This window comes from Lepidochelys olivacea, assembly GCF_965140295.1.
Source record: "Lepidochelys olivacea isolate rLepOli2 genome assembly, chromosome: 5".
Lineage (NCBI taxonomy): Eukaryota > Metazoa > Chordata > Testudines > Cheloniidae > Lepidochelys > Lepidochelys olivacea.
This window is the reverse complement of record NC_140415.1, coordinates 102499326-102524239: the sequence shown is the minus strand read 5'-3', so window position 1 is coordinate 102524239 and position 24914 is coordinate 102499326. Positions and strand designations below refer to the sequence as shown.

Sequence of the window (24914 nt, the reverse complement as noted above, 5' to 3'; positions counted from 1 at the left end):
CTGAATCCTAAAAACAATGGAAAGAGGTGGTTGCTATTTGTCTTTTGACATTAAATGCCATGCTAAATCTTTCTTAGCCTACATTTAAAAAATACATGTTTTTAGAGCTGTGCCTGTGAGTCCATTGATGGAACAGTATCTCTTAGTTTCTAGACTTCTTGGATATTGTAACATTTCCCTGTATGCTGTTTTCAGAGTGATGCTCTTCTTGGCTCTTATCAAGTTATGCCATCTTACATGATCCCATGAAAGACATATTGTACTACCACATTGGAATGGATGTAGTGAATATACCTCCAGGCCCCAAATGGGCAGTAGTAACTGGGCTTGGTACTTGCTATAAGAGACCATGTTTAATTTCATATATCTGGAATGAATCGAGGGATCACATCTCTAATACCAATGTCTGTATGAGGAATGAGCATATATTTTCTACCACCCAACACCCATGCTACTGTAACCCCGATGACCAGGGTTGGCAGGCAGGATCGAACTTAGGACCTCTGGAGCTTAGTGCATGAGCCTCTACCGCATGAGCTAAAAGCCAGCTGGCTATTAGCTAAGGCTGCAGAGCAGACTTATTTTCTCTCTCTTTTTCTCTCTAAGTGGTCTCGGTGCCACTAAATGGGACAGATCACCACACCCAGAAGGTGTGTGGGTTACACTACCTCATGCCTTTTGGGGTTCTGTGCTCCCAACACGGCTCATATGCTGCATCAACAGATGCTACAAAACAGTCTAATCTCTTGGATACATATACATTTTATCGGGGGTTTTCATAAGACTGTATTGGCAAATTCATACCATTTCAAATAAGAAAAAGGGTGTATGTGTGGGAGGCGGGGATTAGGGTTTTTAGGAGGGCTGATTAGTCACTGACAATTTAAGTGGCTATAGTAAAAACATTGCTGCTTCTTGTAGATTTTAAGTATGCAATATTTCCTTGGGTTATATGCATGGTCTGCTTTATTAAAATTGAACAACCATGTAAATATTTTATTCTCTTTATAGACACATCTTATATACTATACACTCAATGCAGCGACACAATGTTAGACCCTGATCCTGCAAAGACTCAAGAATGTGCATAATTTTATTTATGTGAGTAATCCCTTTGAAGCCAATACACCTGCTCACATGTATGAATTTAAACAGCCTTAGAGTCCAAAATGTATCTTCAGTTTAAGCACACAAACAGACAAACAAAACAACAGTAGTTCACCTAGACTAAAACACAGAAAATAATTACAATAATATTAGTCTAGATCATCCCCTTCTGTGCTGATACCCACAGGAAGGAGTCTTGGAAAGAGAAAATCTTCATGAGGACATCCTAATGGAGACCCCTCCATTACCTGAACATCATCCTGTTGGGGTTTGCGCTTTATGAAAAAGGTGGTGTGGCCTGCCCCCAAAATTGGGTTCCTTGGAGATCCATGGGAGTCCAGGGCCATCTGCATGGAGTTCTTGCACCTTTGCACCAGCTCTGGTCTCTGCTGACCTCGTTTCATGTGGAAGTGGGGAGATCGACAAGCAAAGGGTCCCCTGTGCATGCAGAACTAGGGGTTATGATCTGAGCCATCTGTCTTCTGCATTAAAATATTAATGTTATATGTAAACCATAAAAAATACAGAATGTGTGGAGTGCTGAACTGCTATTTCTTGTAGCATCTGGACATTAATCTTGCGTGGTTTCTGAGATCTGAGATCTCACAAGATTAGACACCTGGGGAAATGAATTCTAATCCTGGTTCTACCACGGATGCCTTCTGTTTTATTGGATAGGTCCCAACTTGAGTGTAGTTACACCCAGGTATTAATTTGACTCTATGTTTTAGATTCCTCATTTTTTAAATTGGATCTGAAGATACTTACCTTGCTCATATGGCTGTTGTGATGATTAATTAGTTAATGTGTGCAAAGTCCTTTAAAATCTGAAATGGTATATAGTGTAAAATATGAAATAATAATTAGTACTATAATTTATGTATTACTTATTTTTATTATTAGTGAACTCTCCAGGGGAAATTCTGTTTTACGTATGTTTTCAGCCTTATAACTGATGGATCTTTGGGTTTTTGTCTTGAATGTTTAGTGAAATTCTATTGGAGAAGCTGTAAGAGTTGGAAGTTCCAAGAAGCAAGATGAACCTATCATCCACAGTCCTTGTCTTGGAAAGTGACTCAGGGAAAAACAAATGGCATCACCAGGGTCGTAGCCTTACCATTAACTTTGCCATCTGGATTTCTGGTGGACCCAGGGCTGAAGAGGCTTTCAGATCACCTCAGACCTGACAATGAGGTTTTTAACAATTTACCTGAACAAAAGTTTAAGACTGTTACTCTTAGAATGTCTGTTTTGGAGGATAAAGTCTCAGCATTAGAGACTTGATTTCGTATTTACTGAAGTTACAAAAGAAAATAAAGAAGTAAAGAAGGACCTTTTGGAGTACAAGTAATGCACAAAATATCTTAGTAGGGTTGGTGTTCCTGAGTTCTTTTGGCTTGAAAGATCCTATAACATCCTTTTCCAAAAAAGGGGTACCGGCAACACTGGGATTGAATTCCCCTGAGACCTTTCTTCTAGAATCAGTGAGTTTTTTGCTTCTCTTGTACCACTGACAGCTTGCTATGAGGATAATTCTCATTACACAGTCTGCGCTTAACACAAGAAGTAGGATTTTGAAAGCCTCCAGGACCTTGGGTGAAGCAAGGTGTCAAGGAAAAAAAGCAAGGTTATATCCATAGCATGCCGCTAATCTAGTAAAGAAAACAAATGCCTTTGTGGCTGTGAAGAAAATCTGCACAGCATGGGATAACACTTTGCCTTATTGTCACTTGCAAAACTGAGGGGTCCCCATGGTTGCAACAAATGTTTATTTGGACCTGAAGCTTATATTAATCATTTCATAGATCAGTGTATGGCTGAATTAACAGAGTAGGTGAAAGAGGCAGATTCAGATGCTGTCCATTGAAGATTTAGGGCCATATTCTACCCAATTGGGACTTACCCAATGAAATACCATTGACCAGTGGAGTTTCACAGCGCATGAGTCAGAACAGAATTTGTCCCTTTAGAATAATTACGTATGTGTGCAACAACTACTGAAGTCAGTGGAATGTATATGTGTATCTGAGGGATGAATTTGCCCCTTAGACCTTTTGCTCTGAAAAATATCTGACTTCCTTTAAAAGCTTCCCCCTTCGGATTGTTTGGAGGTTTCTATAGTTGTTGAAGCATGCAGCATGATTCACACACTCATACTGCCCTAATTTGCTTTCTAGAATCTTTTAATATACAAATAATTAATCATGCACAGTACACATTCAGCACCTTTCATGTAAGGTTTTCAAAATACTTTACAAACAGTAAATTAAGCCTCACAAAATCTTTGTGGGCCACATGTTATCTTCATTTTACAGATGGAGAAGCTGAGGCAGAGAGAATTGAAAAAGGACATTTTGGCCCCACAGAATTCAATGGGAATTTTGTCATTGACTTCAGTGGAGCCGGGATTTCACTTTTTTGTGCATAAATCAGATTGTCATGGTTTCCTCTGTCTAGTCAAAAGAACAAGGAGTACTTGTGGCACCTTGGAGACTAACAAATTTATTTGCCTAAATAAATTTGTTAGTCTCTAAGGTGCCACAAGTACTCCTCATTCTTTTTGCTGATATAGACTAACACGGCTACCACTCTGAAATCTGTCTAGTCAGTTACTTAGGTAGTTTCCACTGTTTGGCTCTCTCTGGTCACTGCTTGAGAGAACCACACAAACATTTTTTTTTTTTTTTGAAAAAACAGGAAAATATGAAGAAACCACAATAATTGGAAGGGGGACTTCGGGGAAAGCGTAGAACCTGAAATATTTTTAATTCATATTTTTTTAGCTTAGTAAATTTCAAGTGGATGCTGTGTGTGTCTGTCTCTCGTCTCTCATCTCTCGTCCCCCCCGAGGCCCCTCCCCCCCACACCTCTCGAACCAGTGGAAAAGAAGGGACTTTATGTCTCAAATTTTTAAAAGTTCATGGCTGTCTGTGTGCAGATTAGGTCTATGCAAAAGTGCATGGACACACTTTGGAAAATCTGAGACCAGATACCCAAATTGTGTGTATTATAATGTGTTTTATTCCCCTGCAAGAATGTAAGACTTATTTTGTTGTTGAAAAATTATTAATTTAAAATGTTAAAAGGTCAAAGACTAGGCTACTGTGATAGTAGAATACAGGGAGCATGTTGGAGAATAGAGAGAAATGTGGCTGAGAAGTTAGGAAGAGTCCATAAAGTTCCTTATAGATCAGGATGTTGGATCACATTAAAGAAGTTCTGTATTAAAATCACAGTTTGATTCCCCATAGTTTAAATTCCAGGTTATTACTAATTAAGAGGTCTCTTGGTTTTTGGTACTGTTTCTCTCCCTCTATGTGTGAAACTTGCAAGCTGCTAATTGCGTTAGTACATTCTAAGACAGAGTCTGTTCTCAAAGCAATTCACACAAAGAGAGACTCAAAGCAATACTCTGTAACAACAGAAACAGCGCCCAGAGACTCCCCACCCTTCTGTTGTATTCATCTTGCTTTGTTAACAATTGTGATTAAAATAGAGATAGAGGATGTATGTGGATGGATGCTTGGTGTGGATAATAACTGAATGATCAGGGAGGTGCCAGCCTAAGAATCCAGTGTCCATCAGCCGAAGAAGGTGTCAAGTGGAAACAACCAGAGGATCCCCAGAGGGCAGACTGGAATCCACCCAACAGCCTCAAGAATGGGAGAACCAAAGAACAAGATAACATCTGGCAGCATGGAACCGTCAGGAATGTGCTATCTGCTGATTGATTCAGCAACAGCATGATGAAGCAATTCCCATAGACTGACGTAGGAAGAAATTCCTATAAAAATGGACTCTAGAAAGTGAGAACTTTGGGGTCTGATTCTGCAAACCAACTTCCAGGAGCATCAGATGAGCATCTGACAAGGCCCTGCTCCCTCCTCATGTCCAGGCTACCTGGCCAGTGGCTTGGCATGAGCAACTCTAAGGCTGGTAACTATGAGAACAACTTTGTAGAACCTGTGTGTGTGTGTATGAATGAATGTGTGAATAAATATGAGATTGAATGGAATGTTATAGCTATAACTAACTGCTTACTATGATTCTTTCTGTATTCACAATAAATGTGGTATTTTGCCTTTTTCCCTTTAATAAGATCCTGCTGGTTTTTATTTTATTGGTGTAACAAGGAGAGAGATGAGATATTTCATGCTGAAATGGACAGAGAGCCACTGAAGATTTATGTGAAGAGAGTGGTATGTTCCAGTTAATATGAATGGGTGAGCAGATGAGTTGCAACAGTTACATTACTTAAGATGCAGAAAATTCTGAATAGCCTGCTGCATCCATGTGAGGCCACAAATGCAGTGGAAAATCATGTTTCTGCTGTGCAGGAGGGCTAAGCAGCAGAGAACCCAAACAGGTGGACTGTGCCCCGTTCTGTATGTTCTAGAGCACAGAGGTGTTTGGTGGGTCCATGCATGGTACCAGAGAGTGGTAGAATGTGGTCAAATGGGGTTGTTGTCAGTGGAATTGTGCACAGTCTAGATGTACTGGGCCAACCTGCCATATGAAGAAACAGTGAACTGTGCTTGCTGTGTCCCTCTCCCCCTGCAATAGTGACTGTGGCTTGGTCATGTCATTTACTGCATATTTGAGATAGGTATTTCAATCTCTGAGTCCCAGGACATTTCTGCCATGTTCATAAGGTCACATCCAGTTTACTTGGGCTACACATTCTTTTCCAGTATTTTGCTCAATGAAAGTAAATGAAGGTCTACTCTAAGTCCTGGTCTACACTAGGAGTTTAGGTCGAATTTAGCTGCGTTAAATCAATGTAAACCTGCACCCGTCCACATGATGAAGCCCTTTTTTTTTTGACTTAAAGGGCTCTTAAAATTGATTTCCCTACTCCACCCCTGACAAGTGGATTAGCTCTTATATCGGCCTTGCCGGGTCGAACTTGGAGCACTGTGGACGCAATTAGATGGTATTGGCCTCCGGGAGCTATCCCAGAGTGCTCCATTGTGACGGCACTGGACAGCACTCTCAACTCAGATGCACTGGCCAGGTAGACAGGAAAAGACCTGCGAACTTTTGAATTTCAATTTCCTCTCTGGCCAGTGTGGCAAGCTGCAGGTGACCATGCAGAGCTCATCAGCAGAGGTAAGCATGATGGAGTCCCAGAATCGCAAAACAGCTCCAGCATGGACTGAATGGGAGGTACGGTATCTGAACGCTGTATGGGGAGAGGAATCCGTGCTATCAGAGCTCCGTTCCAGTTTTCGAAATGCCAAAACATTTGTCAAAATCTCCCAGGGCATGAAGGACAGAGGCCATAACAGGGACCTGAAGCAGTGCTGCATGAAACTTAAGGAGCTGAGGCAAGCCTACCAGAAAACCAGAGAGGCGAACGGCTGCTCCAGGTCAGAGCCCCAACCATGCCACTTCTATGATGAGCTGCATGCCATTTTAGGGGGTTCAGCCACCACCACCCCAGCCGGGTTGTCTGACTCCTTCAATGGAGATGGAGGCAACATGGAAGCAGGTTTTAGGGACGAGGAAGATAGCTCACAGCAAGCAAGCGGAGAAACCGGTTTTCCCGACAGCCAGGAACTGTTTCTCACCTAGACCTGGAGTCAGTACCCCCCGAACCCACCCAAGGCTGCAACCCAACCCGGACCCGGCAGGCTGAGAAGGGACCTCTGGTGAGTGTACCTTTTAAAATAGCATACATGGTTTAAAAGCAAGCATGTTTAATGATTAAATTTGCCCTTGCATTCGCGGCTTTCCTGGATGTACTCCCAAAGCCTTTGCAAAAGGTTTCTGGGGAGAGCAGCCTTATTCCGTCCACCATGATAGGACACTTTACCACTCCAGGCCAGTAGCACATACTCGGGAATCATTGTACAACAAAGCATTGCAGTGTATGTTTGCTGGCGTTCAAACAACATCCGTTCTTTATCTCTCTGTGTTATCCTCAGGAGAGTGATATCATTCATGGTCACCTGGTTGAAATAGGGTGCTTTTCTTCAGGGGACACTCAGAGGTGCCCGTTCCTGCTGGGCTGTTTGCCTGTGGCTGAACAGAAATGTTCCCCACTGTTAGCCACGGGGAGGGGGCAGTGGTGAGGGGTTAGCCACGCGGTGGGGGGAGGCAAAATGCGACCTTGTAACGAAAGCGCATGTGCTATGTATGTAATGTTAACAGCAAGGTTTACCGTGAAAGAGTGTACCCATTGTTCTATAAAATGTGAATACCACTTTTTAAATACCACTGTCCCTTTTTTTTTTCTCCACCAGCTGCATGTGTTTCAATGATCAGAGGATCTTCTCCTTCCCAGAGGCTAGTGAAGATTAGAAAGAGGAAAAAAATGCACTCATGATGAAATGTTCTCTGAGCTCATGCTGTCCGCCCACACTGACAGAGCACAGACGAATGCGTGGAGGCAGACAATGTCAGAGTGCAGGAAAGCACAAAATGACCGGGAGGAGAGGTGGCGGGCTGAAGAGAGTAAGTGGCGGGCTGAAGACAGGGCTGAAGCTCAAATGTGGTGGCAGCGTGATGAGAGGAGGCAGGATTCAATGTTGAGGCTGCTGGAGGATCAAACCAATATGCTCCAGCATATGGTTGAGCTGCAGCAAAGGCAGCTGGAGCACAGACCACCGCTACAGCCGCTGTGTAACCAACCACCCTCCTCCCCAAGTTCCATAGCCTGCTCACCCAGACGCCCAAGAACGTGGTGGGGCGGCCTCCGGCCACCCAGCCACTCCACCACAGAGGATTGCCCAAAAAACAGAAGGCTGGCATTCAATAAGTTTTAAAGTTGTAAACTTTTAAAGTGCTGTGTGGCATTGTCGTTCCCTCCTCCACCACCCCTCCTGGGCTACCTTGGTAGTCATCCCCCTATTTATGTGATGAATGAATAAAGAATGCATGAATGTGAAGCAACAATGACTTTATTGCCTCTGCAAGCGGTGATTGAAGGGAGGAGGGGAGAGTGGTTAGCTTACAGGGAAGTAGAGTGAACCAAGGGGCGAGGGGTTTCATCAAGAAGAAACAAACAGAACTTTCACACCGTAGCCTGTCCGGTCATGAAACTGGTTTTCAAAGCTTCTCTGATGCGCACCATGCCCTCCTGTGCTCTTCTAACCGCCCTGGTGTCTGGCTGCGCATAACCAGCAGCCAGGTGATTTGCCTCAACCTCCCACCCCGTCATAAACATCTCCCTCTTACTCTCACAGATATTGTGGAGCGCACAGCAAGCAGTAATAACAGTGGGAATATTGGTTTCATAGAGGTCTAACCGAGTCAGTAAACTGCGCCAGCGCACGTTTAGACATCCAAATGCACATCCTACCACCATTCTGTGCTTGCTCAGCCTGTCGTTGAACAGCTCCTGACTACTGTCCAAGCTACCGGTGTATGGCTTCATGAGCCATGGCATTAAGGGGTAGGCTGGGTCCCCAAGGATACATATAGGCATTTCAACATCCCCAATGGTTATTTTCTGGTCTGGGAATAAAGTCCCTTCCTGCAGCTTTTGAAACAGACCAGAGTTCCTGAAGATGCGAGCATCATGTACCTTTCCCAGCCATCCCACGTTGATGTTGGTGAAACGTCCCTTGTGATCCGCCAGAGCTTGCAGCACTATTGAAAAGTACCCTTTGCGGTTTATGTACTCGCTGGCTTGGTGCTCCAGTGCCAAGATAGGGATATGGGTTCCGTCTATGGCCTCACCGCAGTTAGGGAATCCCATTGCAGCAAAGCCATCCACTATGACCTGCACATTTCCCAGGGTCACTACCCTTGATATCAGCAGATCTTTGATTGCGTGGGCTACTTGCATCACAGCAGCCCCCACAGTAGATTTGCCCACTCCAAATTGATTCCCAACTGACCGGTAGCTGTCTGGCATTGCAAGCTTCCACAGGGCTATTGCCACTCGCTTCTCAACTGTGAGGGCTGCTCTCATTTTGGTATTCATGCACTTCAGGGCAGGGGAAAGCAAGTCACAAAGTTCCATGAAAGTGCCCTTACGCATGCAAAAGTTTCGCAGCCACTGGGAATCATCCCAGACCTGCAACACTATGTGGTCCCACCAGTCTGTGCTTGTTTCCCGAGCCCAGAATCGGCATTCCACCACATGAAACTGCCCCATTAGCACCATGATGCCTGCATTGGCAGGGCCCATGCTTTCAGAGAAGTCTGTGTCCATGTCCTCATCACTCACGTCACTGCGCTGACGTTGCCTACTCGTCCAGTATTGCTTTGCCAGGTTCTGATGCTGCATATACTGCTGGATAATGCGTGTGGTGTTTAATGTGCTCCTAATTGCCAAAGTGAGCTGAGCGGGCTCCATGCTTGCCGTGGTATGGCGTCCGCACAGAAAAAAAGCGCGGAACGATAGTCTGCCATTGCTCTGTTGGAGGTAGGGGCGACTGACGACATGGGTTACAGGGTTGGCTTACAGGGAATTAAAATCAACAAAGGGGGTGGCTTTACATCAAGGAGTATTTCAGGCAGGACTTCATGGAGGATTCCAATAAGAAATGGTGCACCTAAGTAATTGTTCTTATTGGAACAAGCAGGTTTGTCTGGCCTCTGATTGATACATGGCTAGATTTACCTCGCTGTACATTCTCTGTGAGTGACTGCAGTGTGACCTAGAGGAATGAGTCCCCTAGACGGGGGGCGGGGAAGCAAATGAGTACAAATCAAATCTAGTCTATTTCTTGTCTATTTCTTGTTTTGATCCACTCCATCTATCTTTTACATCTTTGGCTGGCAGCAGACGGTGCAGGACTGCAAGCCATCCACATGTCATGGCTGCTCGGCAGAAGATGGTGCAATAGGACTGCTCGCCATCCGAATCACCTGCTTGCTCACCATAAGATGGTTCAATAAGACTGACTGCAGAACTAAAGAGAATGACCTGGTCGAGTCACTCCTAATTTAGTCCCTGTGCCCATGTCTGCCCAGGCGCTCCTGATCGACCTCACAGAGGCAACCAGGAGCACCTCGGACACGACGATGACGGCTACCAGTCCTATTGCACCGTCTGCTGCCACAAGGCAATGGGTTGCTGCTGCTGTGTAGCAATGCAGTACCGCATCTGCCAGCACCCAGGAGACATACGGTGACCGTGAGCTGAGCGGGCTCCATGCTTGCCGTGGTATGGCATCTGCACAGGTAACTCAGGAAAAAAGGCGCAAAACGATTGTCTGCCGTTGCTTTCACAGTGGGAGGGAGGGAGGGAGAGTCTGATTACATGTACCCAGAACCACCCATGACAATGTTTTTTACCCCATCAGGCACTGGGATCTCAACCCAGAATTCCAATGGGCAGTGGAGACTGCGGGAACTGTGGGATAGCTACCCACAGTGCAACACTCCGGAAGTCGATGCTTGCCTTGGTACGGTGGAAGCACTCCGCCAAGTTAATGCACTTAATGCACTTCGAGCATTTTCTGTGGGGACACACGCAATCGAATATATAAAAACGATTTCTAAAAAAACGACTTCTATAAATTCGACCTAATTTCATAGTGTAGACATACCCTCAAAGAATTTGGCAGAGGAATCATCAAGCTATTGTTTGATGTAGGTGATGATTTGAAAGAAACAGTAGGAAGATTTACATACCTGGGTAATGAAGTTCAATAGCATTTCTTTTAACTTTTAAATTACATTAAAATTGATCAGTGCTGATACTCTTTTTTTATGGGTGTTATACTGAAGTGCTGTTATGCTTTGCTTACAAAGGAATTCGTCTGGGTAGGATGAAATAACCTCATAAAATTAAATTCCTTTATCTGTTTTCATGTACATAATAAAAATCACCCAGCTATTTATTTAAACTAACCACATAGCTCCCAAATTTCATTTTTCTGATGTATAAAATAAGCTTGTATAAGGTTTGGGATGTTTTGAACTATGCATATATGCTGTAGATATAAATATAATTTCTTAGAATGTTGCAATATTTTTCTCTCTCTGAGTTTTCATGGAGAAGGGTATCTTGTGGCACTTTTTAATATTACTTGTTTAACTGCATATACAGCACCTTGAGGCAAGTGGATAAATCTAATTTGTACATTATGAGTAATGCTTTAAGTTCTACAAATATACATGCAGTTACAATAGCTTGTGTTCTAAACAGACAAGTACTATGTCTTCATGTGAAAGGATGTTCTTGTAGTGGAGAAGGATGGTCTTACATTTAAGATACTTGACAAGGGTTCAGGAGATCTAGGTTCACTTCATGGCTCTGCCAAAGACTTTCTGCCTATTCTTGGGCAAGTTACTTAATTTTTCTATGCTTCAGTTCCCTGTCCAGGCAGGGTAATAATATTTCCCTACTTTATATTAATGAGTATTAAATGTTCAAATGCTTCAGTGATGGGTGTTGTACAAATAGCTATATAGGCAGCATATAGACCATAATTAGATTTGGTCTAATTAAAAACATATCATTTGACACATTTTGAACTTTATATTATTCATAAATAATTCACAAACCAATCCTAACATTACACAAACAAATTTCAGCTAAAATGAGGTTTCTTTTCTTTTTCTTTTCCTAAAATGGGGTTGCCTTTCTTAAACCTGTTGAAGTGCAAGTTTCTAGTGCCCCCAGAATTTGGAACAAAGACTTGAAATCTGCCTGTGGATTGCTTTGCTGTTGGAATTTGCCTTTTGCTGTTTCCATAAAAATCAACCCAAATTTGGCCAAGTTATAATCAGTGTGCTTTGATGGATTTAAATCACTGGTTTTAATCATGGTTTATATCAGCAAACAGGAATGTTTTATTTAAATAATCAATTTTAATCTTGTTTTGCATTTGTACTTCTTAGCTATTTTTGTAAAGAAAGGTTGATTCTTATGGGTTGGTAACCATTAAAACATGTTGATTTGCAACTAAATACAGGCTTTACACTAAATTTTGGCACTATATCTGTCCGCATTTCTTTAAGCTATTATGTGGCTTAACTTACATTTATTCAGATTCTGAATATTTAGGTTTTTTGTTATGATAGAAAATGGTGAATGATGCATTTGTGATCTACTAGATTAATTTTTTACTCATGATTTGTGTCAAGCTCTGTTTGGATGGAAATTGGAATTAAATTAAAAATGCAAAAAAACCTCCATTTATATTTTTTCATTAAATAAAACTACCTTAAATGTTTATAAGTTTATAAAAACATGTGTTACATGTAAAACTGATTACTTAAAAAAAAAGTATTATATACTGGCCATGAACCAAGCTCTTAGGTGCTACGATAATAATAATAATAATCTGTGGTTATAGAATTAACCTAATAGTTTCTGGTCACCACGTTATTCAAGATTTAGAACTAGTAGATCTCCTCCTTTCTCACTTTGTTTTTATTCAGAGACTGGAAGAGGAAAACCAGGTTTTCTCTTTTTTTTCCCCAACTCCCAATCAGTTTCTTAACTTTGAGTTAACTAGTCATTGAACTGACCTAGCTGAATAAATTGAAACAAAGAAAATATTCTCTCTGTACCTTTTGAAAAAGCAGCTGTAGTCAAAAGTTGGTTTAGCACTTCAACAGCTCTGGTTCCAGGTGCTTAGCCAGTGGCTTCCGCCAGTTGAATGGTTTGAATTTCATTAAAATGTTTGCAGCAGACATGTATTGGTTAATGTTATTTTTAATTTAATTTAAAGTACTGTAATAGATTATAGTAAGTGTAGGCCTTAAAATTTGTTCTAATTTTAAATAGGTTTATTTTAAAAAAGAAAAGTGTATTTAAATAAAAAAAATCCAATTTAAGAAACTCTGATTTTTTTAAAAAATAATTGATTTTTATTCACCTGGTTAATAATACAAAACTAGGGAGGTAGTAATTCTCTTTTGTGTCACCCTGATGGAGCCACACATGAAATACTGGATGCAGTTCTGGGCTTCACAATTTAGGGATGGTATAAAAAGACTAGAGATGATACAAAGCTGGTAACAGGTAATGAATGAAGACGAAGAGATATGGCATGAAGAGAAACAGAAGTAACCATGTTAAAGAGAAGACCCAGAGGATTTATGATCACAGAGTATACATACTTTCAAGGGAATGGTATAATGAAGAAAGGGAATTATTCACACTCTTGGAAGATGGAAGGACAAGGTGCAATGACGTGAAGCTAAAGAAGGAAAATGATAGTCATTAGGAAAGGGTTCTTAACTATCAGAGCAATTGGGCAGTGAAATAGACAGTTGAATAACCATCACTGCAGATATGATGTTAATGAGAATAATATAGTTGAGTATTCTTGCAAAGTGCAGTTGGTCAGGCTAGATGGCCTGTGTGGCCTTTTCCATCTGTCTATGATTTTGTGAACTTACAAATGTCACTCCCCAGCCCAGGCTCAGTACATCATCCTCATTACCTCTCATATGCTCCCTCAACTACCATTCATCTTTTTGTAACAGAAAATCATCTTGGAATCACTCCTGCTCTCAGGAGCAGATTTCCCAGTGACTTCGGTTGGAGGATCAAGCCCTTTGCATTTTCCATTTACATACATTTTTCTTTGTTTTAGATAGATAATTTGCCCAGTAGTAATCAGAAATGACTTCATAATAACAGGTTTCAGAGTAGCAGCCATGTTAGTCTGTATCCGTAAAAAGAACAGGAGGACTTGTGGCACCTTAGAGACTAACAAATTTATTTGAGCATAAGCTTTCGTGGGCTATCAGATGAAGTGGGCTGTAGCCCACGAAACCTTATGCTCAAATAAATTTGTTAGTCTCTAAGGTGCCACAAGTACTCCTGTTCTTTTTTCATAATAACAGCTATTCTGTCCTCTGGATTTTCCAGTATGTCCTGTCTTCTCTCTCTCTCTCTCTCTCTGCCTTTTGGTAAGATCTTTGGGGGCAGGGACCATCTTTATCTCTCTGTCTTGTACAGCACCAGGTGCACTGTTAGTGCTTATCTAATAACTCTAATAGAAGTCGGGGGTGAGGGTTGCCAAAGAATGCTCAATATCCTTTCACTCGGAGATACATAAAAATTGGAACTTGTTACATTATTCCACTGATAGGTGTCTGAAATGCAGCTTTATGTAATAAAATAGATTATATAGAGAGAAAGTATTAAAGATGTAGCAAACTAATATTTAATTTGGGCACTGCATATGTTACTATACCAGAGGATTTCTGTATGATTTTTAATTTTATATAGTTTAAAGATCCCGAAGTAATGTTAATGAGAAGGCCAAACTGCTCAGCACATCTTGGGACAGAGATAAGATTTTGCAAAAACAACTGTTCCTCGGAACAGCACACAGAGACTCCCACCCTTCTCACATGCTTTATCTTCCTTGTTATGTAATATGGTAAGGGGGTTAAGCAATTTTGTTACACCCTATAAGAGTTGTTAAAGTCAGAAGAGATATATGTTGAAATAAAGCTCGAAAATGCACGTGAATGGATGTTGTGTGTAAATAGAAGATGAATGGTTAGGAGTGCCAGCCTAAGAGTTACCATTTCAGTATCGACTGGCCGAAGAATGCGCTAAGTGGAGATAACTGGATGACCCCCGGAGGGCAGACTGGAATCCACCCAACAGCCTCAAGGATGGGAGAACCAAAGAACAATATAAAATCTGGCAGCATGGAGCCGTCAGGGAGGTGCCATCTGCTGATTGATTCAGCAACAGCATGATAAAGCCACCTCCATAGACTGGCATAGGAATAAAACTCCTATAAAAACAGACCCTAAAGACTAAGGACTTTGAATCTGGTTCTACAACCACCCTCCAGGAGCATCAGATGCGCATCTGACAAAGACTCGGCTCCACCCTCATGTCCAGGTTACCTGGCCAGTAACTTGGCATGAGCAACCTCTAGGCGGGTAACTATAACAACTTTGCAGAACTTGTGTGTGTATGTGTGTGGGAGTGAATGGGATGTAGTACCGGCCACCGACTGTACTAGGAGGTACGACATCGTGCATCAACTATGGGAAAGGGACTGAGAGACTTTTTCCATTGGACCATATGAACTGAAACCATAAACTCACTGAACATTAAATCTCACCAAATGAGAGTAAATCCATCATCATCGTATCCACTCATTATACTCCATGCCTGAACATAGCCATTATATGAACAACATACCCCCATATCTCAATGTCTGTACTTTGACCCATTAACCTTTTACCCCCCAATCGGGGAGATTGAAGATTATGTATTCCTTATGCAACCCATTCCTAAACCGAATTTCGGACCCCTTGATAATCTATACCTTATTCCCTGATAACCAGAAACTTCTATGCTTAAACTCTGTACCGTTTTCTTTTTACTTCAACATCATCTCAATAAAATATGACTCTTTACTTGCTTTGCCTCTTTTGGTATTTTGTGTGAGTACATGGGATAGAATGTTTATGATTACATGTTTACTGTGCCTCTTTTTGTATTCACAGTAAACATGGCATTTTGTCTTATCCCCTTTTAAAAGATCCTGTTGGGTTTTATTTTATTGGTAAAACGCATACAAAGACCACTTGTAGCATAATAATATCCCAAGGAAGAATATCAGTTATTTCAGAGAAAATACCAATATTTGTTGTTCCATAACTGCTATAAAGTATAACATTTATGTAAGTTTCTCTACTTATTTTTCCTTACAACAAGAAATGCAGCTGTAATTTGTGTTCTTACTTTTATTAATGACATTTTTGTTATGTAGGCATTACTGTAATTTACTAATGGGAAATAGCCAGTAAATGCAACAGAGAATGTACAGTACAATAAATAACATTTTATATTTCTGAAATGCCAGAATGTTTTACAAAATATTACCTGAACTACTGAGATTTCTCTTCTTTTAATTGCCAGACAGCCTCAGCAAACTGTCATTGTTAATTGAAGCTATTCTCTGAAATAAATCCTTACAACTGAATTTTGATAGTCTGCAAGATGCATTAGAATTATGCTTACACAACTCTGGAATATTTCAAAAGTTTCAGTTTTTAGAGTGCTGTTTGCCTAATGTCCATAACTTATTACAAAATAATTGCTTTCCTATTTCTCATTAGGCCGAGTCCATTCTCACAGTCTGGTACACAGTGCTCTCCAAGCTGTCATGCAAGAGGGGCATTGCACATGCAGACAACGGCCCCCATATTATCACTGGGCAGTGCAGGGAAAGTGTGATATTAGTTACCTTCGTCTTGTTGTGGATGGTAGTGATTCTCGTGTGTGTGATTTACTTAACTGAATAACAGGTCATGATGTTTGCATAATATTTTTCCTCGTCTGACTTATTTGTTTTTTAATTTTAACATGAATCGATTGATGGTAAAAGGTGGCAGACTGACAGCCTGATGGAAGCTGTCTACTTAACTACAGATTAGGTACATCACAGGTAGTGACACTGCATATTTCCCCCACACTGTACTACTTACATGATCTGTAAGGACCGCCTCCAGGAGTAAAGGGTAGTGCAATACTCAGTCCTCAGGCTCCCTGCTGAGAAGGATGGCAGTTAGTGTCCGTTGGATGCTGGTGTTTGTTATTAATCTTATGTGGAGACATTTTGGTGGTGCTCGTTACCATACTGTACCTCACCAGTGTTCGTTAATTAAGCCTCACAAGCCTCCTGTGGACCAGAGTAGCATGTCTAGATAGGGAACTAAGGAGCAGACACGTGACTGCAGGTGTGTTGGTTCTGAGGGAACAGGGTATTAGTGCTAGCCTGGGGTGAAGGGTGGCCACTTTCTGCTGCATCACTGCTTCTCAAACTGCCCAGCATTATCTTATGTGTTCCCCTCTCCCCCCACATTCTGGAAACCTCTTTAGGGTGAAGTTGGGGCAGCTGCTGGCAGGGGCTCCTTAGGGAGCAGGCCTGGGAAGCAGAGTGAAGAAATGGGCCCTTCTACACTTGCCCCAGGTCGCTATGGACACCCTGAAATTTGTGATGCTTCCCTGCCAATCTCAGTGTATCTATGGGTTTTGAGGACCAAGCCTCATGTCTGCTTTGTGAGAGGATGAGGTGGTAAGCTCCACCCACTGATGGGACAATATGAAGGAAACTGAGAGTTAAACCCTTATGTAAATTTTTTCTGGCCCTAGTTTACAGCCTTGTTAAGAAACCATGCTATAGACAGCCAACAGCATGATTTTTGCTGCTGGTACGTTTGTTAACAACAAACATAAAAACAAAAAACACACAAACCCCCAAACTGGTCAACATTTTCAAACCTAGGTGCTTGAAGTTAAGCTTCAAACTTCATATTTAGAATTCTAAATAGACGTGTCCTGCGGCTCACAATGAAGGCTAAATAGGTTTAGGAGCCTAACTCCGGTTTGACAAACGTGTCCATATTCCCTATCCACCATGACAGTAACTCTGCTAGCGACAACTCGACAAATCAGAATTGATTGTCAAATACTATTTTTCCAGACTCATGCTTGGTAACTGAATATAGCTAGCAAGCATGGTTCTGCTCCCAGATTGGACAAGGCTTAAATGGCTGAAGGCTTTCTTCTCTGGGAAGCTTTAGTTATTTGCCAAAGGCATTATGTTCAACTCCAAGTTAGAAACTGGGGAAATAATCAAGTTGTCATTTTGTTAACCGATTACAATTTTACAATAAACTTAAAAGGGGGTTAGCAATGGCTTCAGACCGTTATTTTAACAAAAAACTTGTAAGTATCAGTAAATTGAATCTTTGTATAGGAGTAAAGCCAAAGTGCTGGTTAGTAAAATTCTCTTCAAACGATATACTATCAACTGTGCTGTATTATCAGATGAATCAGCCAGACTGACTCCTTAATTTTTAAAGGGAACACTGCTAGTTTATAGTATCTTTTTCTTCATTGTTTGCAGGACTTCTTAGCGACTACATTCTCCGTACTAATTTTGTTGTTTGCATTTGGAAAACATTATTTCCTGTGTTTTCAATGGAGCTGAAAAATAAATAAGCAAATGAGTATATTGTATTATTTATTTTTATTTGCTTATTTATTTGTTGTCTCTATAGTGGCAAAGTACAAAACATATAGGTTCAAAAGGGAAACTCAGGTCTCTGTGCAAAAATAAACATTCTTATAAACAATGCAAATTTGCACACAAATTATCTCTTTGCATCAGACATTTTTATGAAGGTATTTAAATACCCTTTTGTCACCTTCTCCTGGTATGGTCTTTTTGAGGGGGTCTCTACTTCTCCTGACTGGTCCTCCTTAGTTTGCTCTTGGTCAGGACAGTTCTTGGACACTCACCTTTAATTAAGTCTAGCAGTCTGCTTCAGTCTCTTGGCTGGGTTCATGGAGGGAGCCTGAAGCAAGGATGTCACCCCTTTCTACCTCCCCTTCTGTCTCTGTTCTCCCCTTTATAGCAGCGTTTGTTTCTTCTATTGGCTGCAGCAGTTGGTGCCTGCTCCAGGGCTGGATTAACGCAGGGGCTTTAGGAGCTGCCTGCATACTGTGGCCCCACGCCACTCCTGGAGGTGACCGGCTGCTGGTAAGTCCCTGCGGCCCCTGGCGGGAACTGGCCAATGAGAACTGCAGGGCAGTGCTTGCGGGCGCGGGCAGCACATGGAGACACGCTGTCCTCCTGCCCTTAGGGGTGCGCAGAGACGTGTCAGCAGCCGGCCACTTCTGGGAGCAGCGTGGGGCTATGGCTGGCAGGCAGGCAGCCTGCCTGAGCCCTGCTGCGCTGCCAGCCAGGAGCCACCTGTGGTAAGCACCTCCCGGATGGAGCCTACACCTTGCACTCCCCTCCTGCATCCCAACCCACTGCCACAGGTCAGAATCCCCTCCTGTACCCAGACTCCCTCCCTGACCCCGCACTCCTCATCCTCTCCTACACCCCAACACTTTGCCCCAGCCTGGAGTCCCCTCCTGCACCCAAACTCCCTCCCAGAAAGAAACTAATATAACAGTTATTCTAAGGTAAGTAGGATATTTTGAATTAACTTAACTATATTCTACATGTTGTAAGACTGAAATGTAACCACAGAACAGCTTTATGTTAATTAAAAGGCAAATTTAGTTTAGTGTTAATTGCCTTGATGCCATAATTGTGATCATTTTGTTTTAAATTAGAAAAAAGACTTGTATACAGGGGCCCCACAAAATCTAATAGCCCTGGGCCCACAGGAGAGGTAATCCGGCCCTGCCTGCCTCCAGGACTGGTGTCAGGGTTCCTTCCCCACTCTGAACTCTAGGGTACATGAAAGACTCCCTAAGATTATTTTTACCAGCTTAGGTTAAAAACTTTCCCAAGGCACAAACTTTGCCTTGTCTTTGAACAGTATGATGCCACCACCAAGTGATTTAGACAAAGAACAGGGAAAGGACCACTTGGAGTTCCTATTTCCCCAAAATATCCCCCCCAAGCCCTTACACCCCCTTTCCTGGGGAGGCTCAAGAATAAACAAGATGAGCACAGACCAGCCTTGGATTTTTAACACCCAAAAAACCCAATCAGATTCTTAAAAAACAGAACTTTATTAGAAGAACAAAAAAAGATAAGAGAACAACTCTGTAAGATCAGAATGGAAGATAATCTTACAGGCAGTCAGATTCAAAACATAGAGACTCCCTCTATGCAAAACCTTAAGTTACAAAAAGACACAAAAACAGGAATACACATTTCCTCCAGCACAGCGAATTTCACAAGCCAAAACAAAGAAAACCTAACGCATTTTCTAGCTAGATTACTTACTAACTTTACAGGAGTTGGAGGGCTTGCATCCTTGATCTGTTCCTGGCAAAGGTATCACACAGACAGACAAAAGCCTTCCCCCCCTCAAGATTTTAAAGTATCTTGTCCCCTCATTGGTCATTTTGGGCCAGATGCCAGCCAGGTTACCTGAGCTTCTTAACCCTTTACAGGTATGTCAAGGTTCCTCCCCCACTCTGAACTCTAGGGTACAGATGTGGGGACCTGCATGAAAAACCTCCTAAGCTTATCTTTACCAGCTTAGGTCAAAACTTCCCCAAGGTACAAAATATTACCCCCGTTATCCTTGGAATGGCCGCTACCATCACCAAACTAATACTGGTTACTGGGGAAGAGCTGTTTGGACGCGTCCTTCCCCCCCAAAATACTTCCCAAAACCTTGCACCCCACTTCCTGGACAAGGTTTGGTAAAAAGCCTCACCAATTTGCCTAGGTGACTACAGACCCAGACCCTTGGATCTTAAGAACCATGAACAATCCTCCCATCACTTGCACCCCCCCTTTCCTGGGAAATGTTGGATAAAAAGCCTCACCAATTTGCATAGGTGACCACAGACCCAAACCCTTGGATCTGAGAACAATGAAAAAGCATTCAGTGTTTTACAAGAAGACTTTTAATAAAAAAATAGAAGTAAATAGAAATAAAGAAATCCCCCCTGTAAAATCAGGATGGCATATATCTTACAGGGTAATTAGATTCAAAAACATAGAGAACCCCTCTAGGCAAAACCTTAAGTTACAAAAAAGATACACAGACAGAAATAGTTATTCTATTCAGCACAATTCTTTTCTCAGCCATTTAAAGAAATCATAATCTAACACATACCTAGCTAGATTACTTACTAAAAGTTCTAAGACTCCATTCCTGTTCTGTCCCCGGCCAAGACGACTACAGACAGACACAAAAACCCCTTGTTTCTCTCCCTCCTCCCAGCTTTTGAAAGTATCTTGTCTCCTCATTGGTCATTTTGGTCAGGTGCCAGCGAGGTTACCTTTAGCTTCTTAACCCTTTACAGGTGAGAGGAGCTTTCCCCTGGCCAGGAGGGATTTCAAAGGGGTTTACCCTTCCCTTTATATTTATGACACGCCCCCCAAATCTCAGCTAGGGTGAAACACTGGCTGGGATTTCTTCCTGGAGCTCTAGGAAAACAGAGTTAATAAGACACATGCATCTCTAAATATACTACCAAGTACATAAAGACTAACAATATTTTCCCAATCTCAAGGACGATTTTAACCAGTTGATTCTGGGAAACTTTCACGGGAGAGTGCATCAGCCACTTTGTTAGAAGTTCCTGAGATGTGTTGGATGTCGAAATCAAAATCTTGGAGAGCTAAACTCCACCGAAGAAGTTTTTTGTTAGTTTCTTTGACGGTGTGAAGCCACTTTAGTGCAGCATGGTCAGTTTGCAGGTGGAAACGCCGTCCCCAAACATATGGGCGTAGCTTTTCCAGAGCGTAGACAATGGCATAACATTCTTTTTCAGTGACTGACCAGTTGCTTTCCCTCTCAGACAGTTTTTTGCTGAGAAACACTACAGGGTGGAATTCTTGATCAGGTCCTTTCTGCATTAAAACTGCTCCCACACCACGCTCGGATGCATCTGTGGTTACTAGGAACGGTTTGTCAAAGTCTGGGGCCCTTAGTACAGGGTCAGACATGAGTGTCGCTTTAAGCTTGTTAAAGGCCTTCTGACACTTTCCGGTCCACTGAACAGCATTTGGCTGTTTCTTTTTGGTTAGGTCTGTCAGTGGGGCAGCGATTTGGCTGTAGTGCGGTACAAATCGTCTGTAATAACCGGCCAAGCCTAAGAAGGATTGAACCTGTTTCTTTGACTTTGGGACAGGCCACTTTTGGATAGCATCCACTTTGGCCTGTAGGGGGCTGATAGTTCCTTGACCCACCTGGTGTCCAAGGTAAGTCACTCTGTTTAGGCCTATTTAACACTTCTTAGCCTTAACAGTTAGTCCTGCCTCCCTTATGCGCTCAAGGACTTTTTGTAGATGTTCCAGGTGGTCTGCCCAGGAATCCGAAAATATGGCCACATCGTCAAGGTAGGCGACTGCATATTCTCCTAATCCCGCTAGGAGACCATCTACAAGTCTTTGGAAAGTGGCGGGTGCATTTCGCAGCCCGAAAGGGAGTACATTAAATTCATACAGCCCGAGATGTGTGATGAAGGCTGACCTTTCCTTGGCAGATTCATCTAGCGGTACCTGCCAGTACCCCTTGGTTAAGTCCAAGGTAGAGATGAACTGGGCCCTTCCCAGTTTCTCTAATAGTTCATCTGTGCGTGGCATGGGATAGTTGTCTGGGCGAGTTACAGCATTTAGCTTACGGTAGTCCACGCAAAAACGTATTTCCCCATCTGGTTTGGGAACTAGAACCACTGGAGATGCCCATGCACTTTCAGAGGGGCGGATTACACCCATCTGTAACATATCCTGGATCTCCCGTTCTATAGCAGTTTTAGCTTGAGGAGACACCCGGTAAGGGTGGACCCTAATTGGGTGAGCATTACCTGTGTCAATGAAGTGGTATGCCCGTTCAGTCAGTCCTGGGGTGGCTGAGAACGTTGGCGCATAGCTAGTGCACAGCTCCTGGATCTGCTGTCGCTGCATACGCCCAAGGGTCATGGAGAGGTTCACCTCTTCCACACCACCAGCACATTTCCCTTCGTAATAGACACCTTCAGGCCACTTAGCGTCGTCTCCTCCCTGGGCTGTAAACTGACAAACCTTTAATTCTCTGGAATAAAAGGGCTTTAGAGAATTAATATGATACACCTTAGGCTTTCGGTTGGAGGTGGGGAATGCTATGAGATAATTAACAGCTCCCAGGCGCTCCTGGACCACGAATGGCCCTTCCCACGATGCTTCCATTTTATGGGCCTGGAGCGCCTTTAAGACCATGACCTGGTCTCCTACTCTGAAGGAACGCTCTCTGGCATGTTTATCATACCAGGCTTTTTGCTCTTTTTGAGCATCCTGTAAGTTTTCTCTAGCAAGGGCTAAACAGGTTCGGAGGGTGTTTTGTAGGTTGGTTACAAAGTCCAGAATGTTAGTTCCTGGAGAAGGTGTAAATCCCTCCCATTGCTGCTTCACCAACTGCAATGGCCCCTTAACCTCACGGCCATATACAAGTTCAAATGGGGAAAACCCTAAACTGGGATGTGGTACAGCTCTGTAGGCAAAGAGCAACTGCTGCAATACTAGGTCCCAATCATTGGAGTGCTCATTTACGAATTTACGTATCATGGCCCCCAAAGTTCCATTAAACTTCTCCACCATGCCATTTGTTTGATGGTGGTAAGGAGTGGCAACCAAGTGATTTACCCCATGAGCTTCCCAAAGGTTTTTCATAGTTCCTGCCAGGAAATTAGTCCCTGCATCTGTGAGGATGTCGGAGGGCCAACCTACCCTGGCAAAAATGTCTGCTAGTGCCTGGCACACACTTTTAGCCCTGGTGTTGCTTAGAGCTACTGCTTCCGGCCATCGGGTGGCAAAATCCATGAAAGTCAGTATGTACTGCTTTCCTCTGGGTGTCTTTTTCGGAAAAGGACCCAGAATATCCACAGCTACTCGCTGAAATGGAACTTCAATGATGGGGAGTGGCTGGAGAGGAGCTTTGACCTGGTCTTGGGGTTTTCCCACTCTTTGGCACACCTCACAAGACTGGACATAGGTAGAAACATCCTTGCCCATTCCCTCCCAGTGGAATGACCCCCCCAAACGGTCTTCAGTCCTGTTCACCCCAGCATGGCCACTAGGGTGATCATGGGCTAAGCTCAAGAGCTTGGCCCGGTATTTAGTTGGAACTACCAACTGTCTCTGAGGATGCCAGTCTTCCTGGTGTCCCCCAGAAAGAGTTTCCTTGTATAAAAGTCCTCTTTCTACAACAAACCTGGATCGATTAGAAGAGCTGAGAGGCGGTGGGTTGCTCCGTGCCGCCGTCCACGCTCTCTGGAGGCTTTCATCTGCTTCCTGTTCGGTCTGGAACTGTTCCCTTGATGCTGGAGACATCAGTTCCTCATTGGATTGGGGACATAGGCTTGGTCCCTCTGGAAGCGATATAGGGGATGGAGCTGTTTCTGTTGACTGTGAACCGCTCTCCGCTGGTGCACTATGTTGGGATTCAGGCTCCGGCCGAGCCTCTTGTGTAGGGTTATCGGCTGCTGCCAGTTCAGGTTCGGTGGGGCCCTCTGGTGTTGAGGTTGCAAGTACTGGATTCAGTGCTGACACGGGGTCTGGTGTTGGTTGTTCGGCTGGTTCCGGTTCTGGGACTGGTTCCGTCTGGGTCTCTGGGACTGGATCCACTACTGCTGTTGCAGACATTGGCCTGGGGTCCAGGTCCATCACCTCTGACTGGGTCCTGATAGAAGTTTCCGGAACAGAGCTAGGCCTCACGGCTTGTTTAGCCTGGTTGCGGGTGACCATTCCCACCCTCTTGGCCTGCTTCACATGATTGGCCAAGTCTTCCCCCAACAGCATGGGGATGGGATAATCATCATAGACTGCAAAAGTCCACATTCCTGACCAGCCCTTGTACTGGACAGGCAACTTGGCTGTAGGCAAATTGAAAGAGTTGGACTTGAAGGGTTGAATCGTCACTTGGATCTCTGGGTTGATTAAATTGGGGTCCACTAAGGAAGCATGGATAGCTGACACTTGTGCTCCGGTGTCCCTCCACGCGGTGACCTTCTTCCCGCCCACACTCACAGTTTCCCTCCGCTCCAAGGGTATCTGGGAGGTATCTGGGCCTGTGGACCTCTGGTGTGATTCCGGTGCAATGAACTGTAATCTGTTGGGGTTCTTGGGGCAGTTGGCCTTTACATGCCCCAGCTCGTTACACTTAAAACATCGTCCAGCTGACGGGTCACTGGGGCAAGGAGGGTTGCTGGAGAACGGGGTGGTGGGACGATAAGGGGTCTGGAGGGTTCTTTGGGAGGTAGGTGGGGCTTTGGGCGGCCCCCGGTAATAGGGTGTGGTCTGGGGTGGTCCCTTCTGGTCTCCGCTCCAACTGCGACCAGTTTTCTTCTTCTCTGCCACCTCCACCCATCTGGCTCCAATCTCTCCTGCCTCAATTACAGTTTTGGGTTTCCCATCTAGGATGTATCTTTCTATTTCCTCAGGAACACCCTCTAAGAA

The 24914-nt window shown here is 43.3% G+C and overlaps 1 protein-coding gene across 1 annotated transcript; it reads right to left on the bottom strand.

Annotated features, from left to right (window-relative positions):
- Positions 1-1111: 1111 nt before the first annotated feature.
- On the bottom strand, positions 1112-23024 carry LOC311520586 (uncharacterized protein; the record flags this gene model as incomplete). Its single annotated transcript, XM_084628141.1, has 3 exons — positions 1112-1545; positions 16483-16543; positions 22289-23024. The coding sequence occupies 3 exons, from the start codon at positions 23022-23024 to the stop codon at positions 1257-1259; spliced, it is 1086 nt and encodes a 361-aa protein (XP_084484267.1). The 3' UTR covers positions 1112-1256.
- Between the last annotated feature and the right edge of the window lie 1890 nt (positions 23025-24914).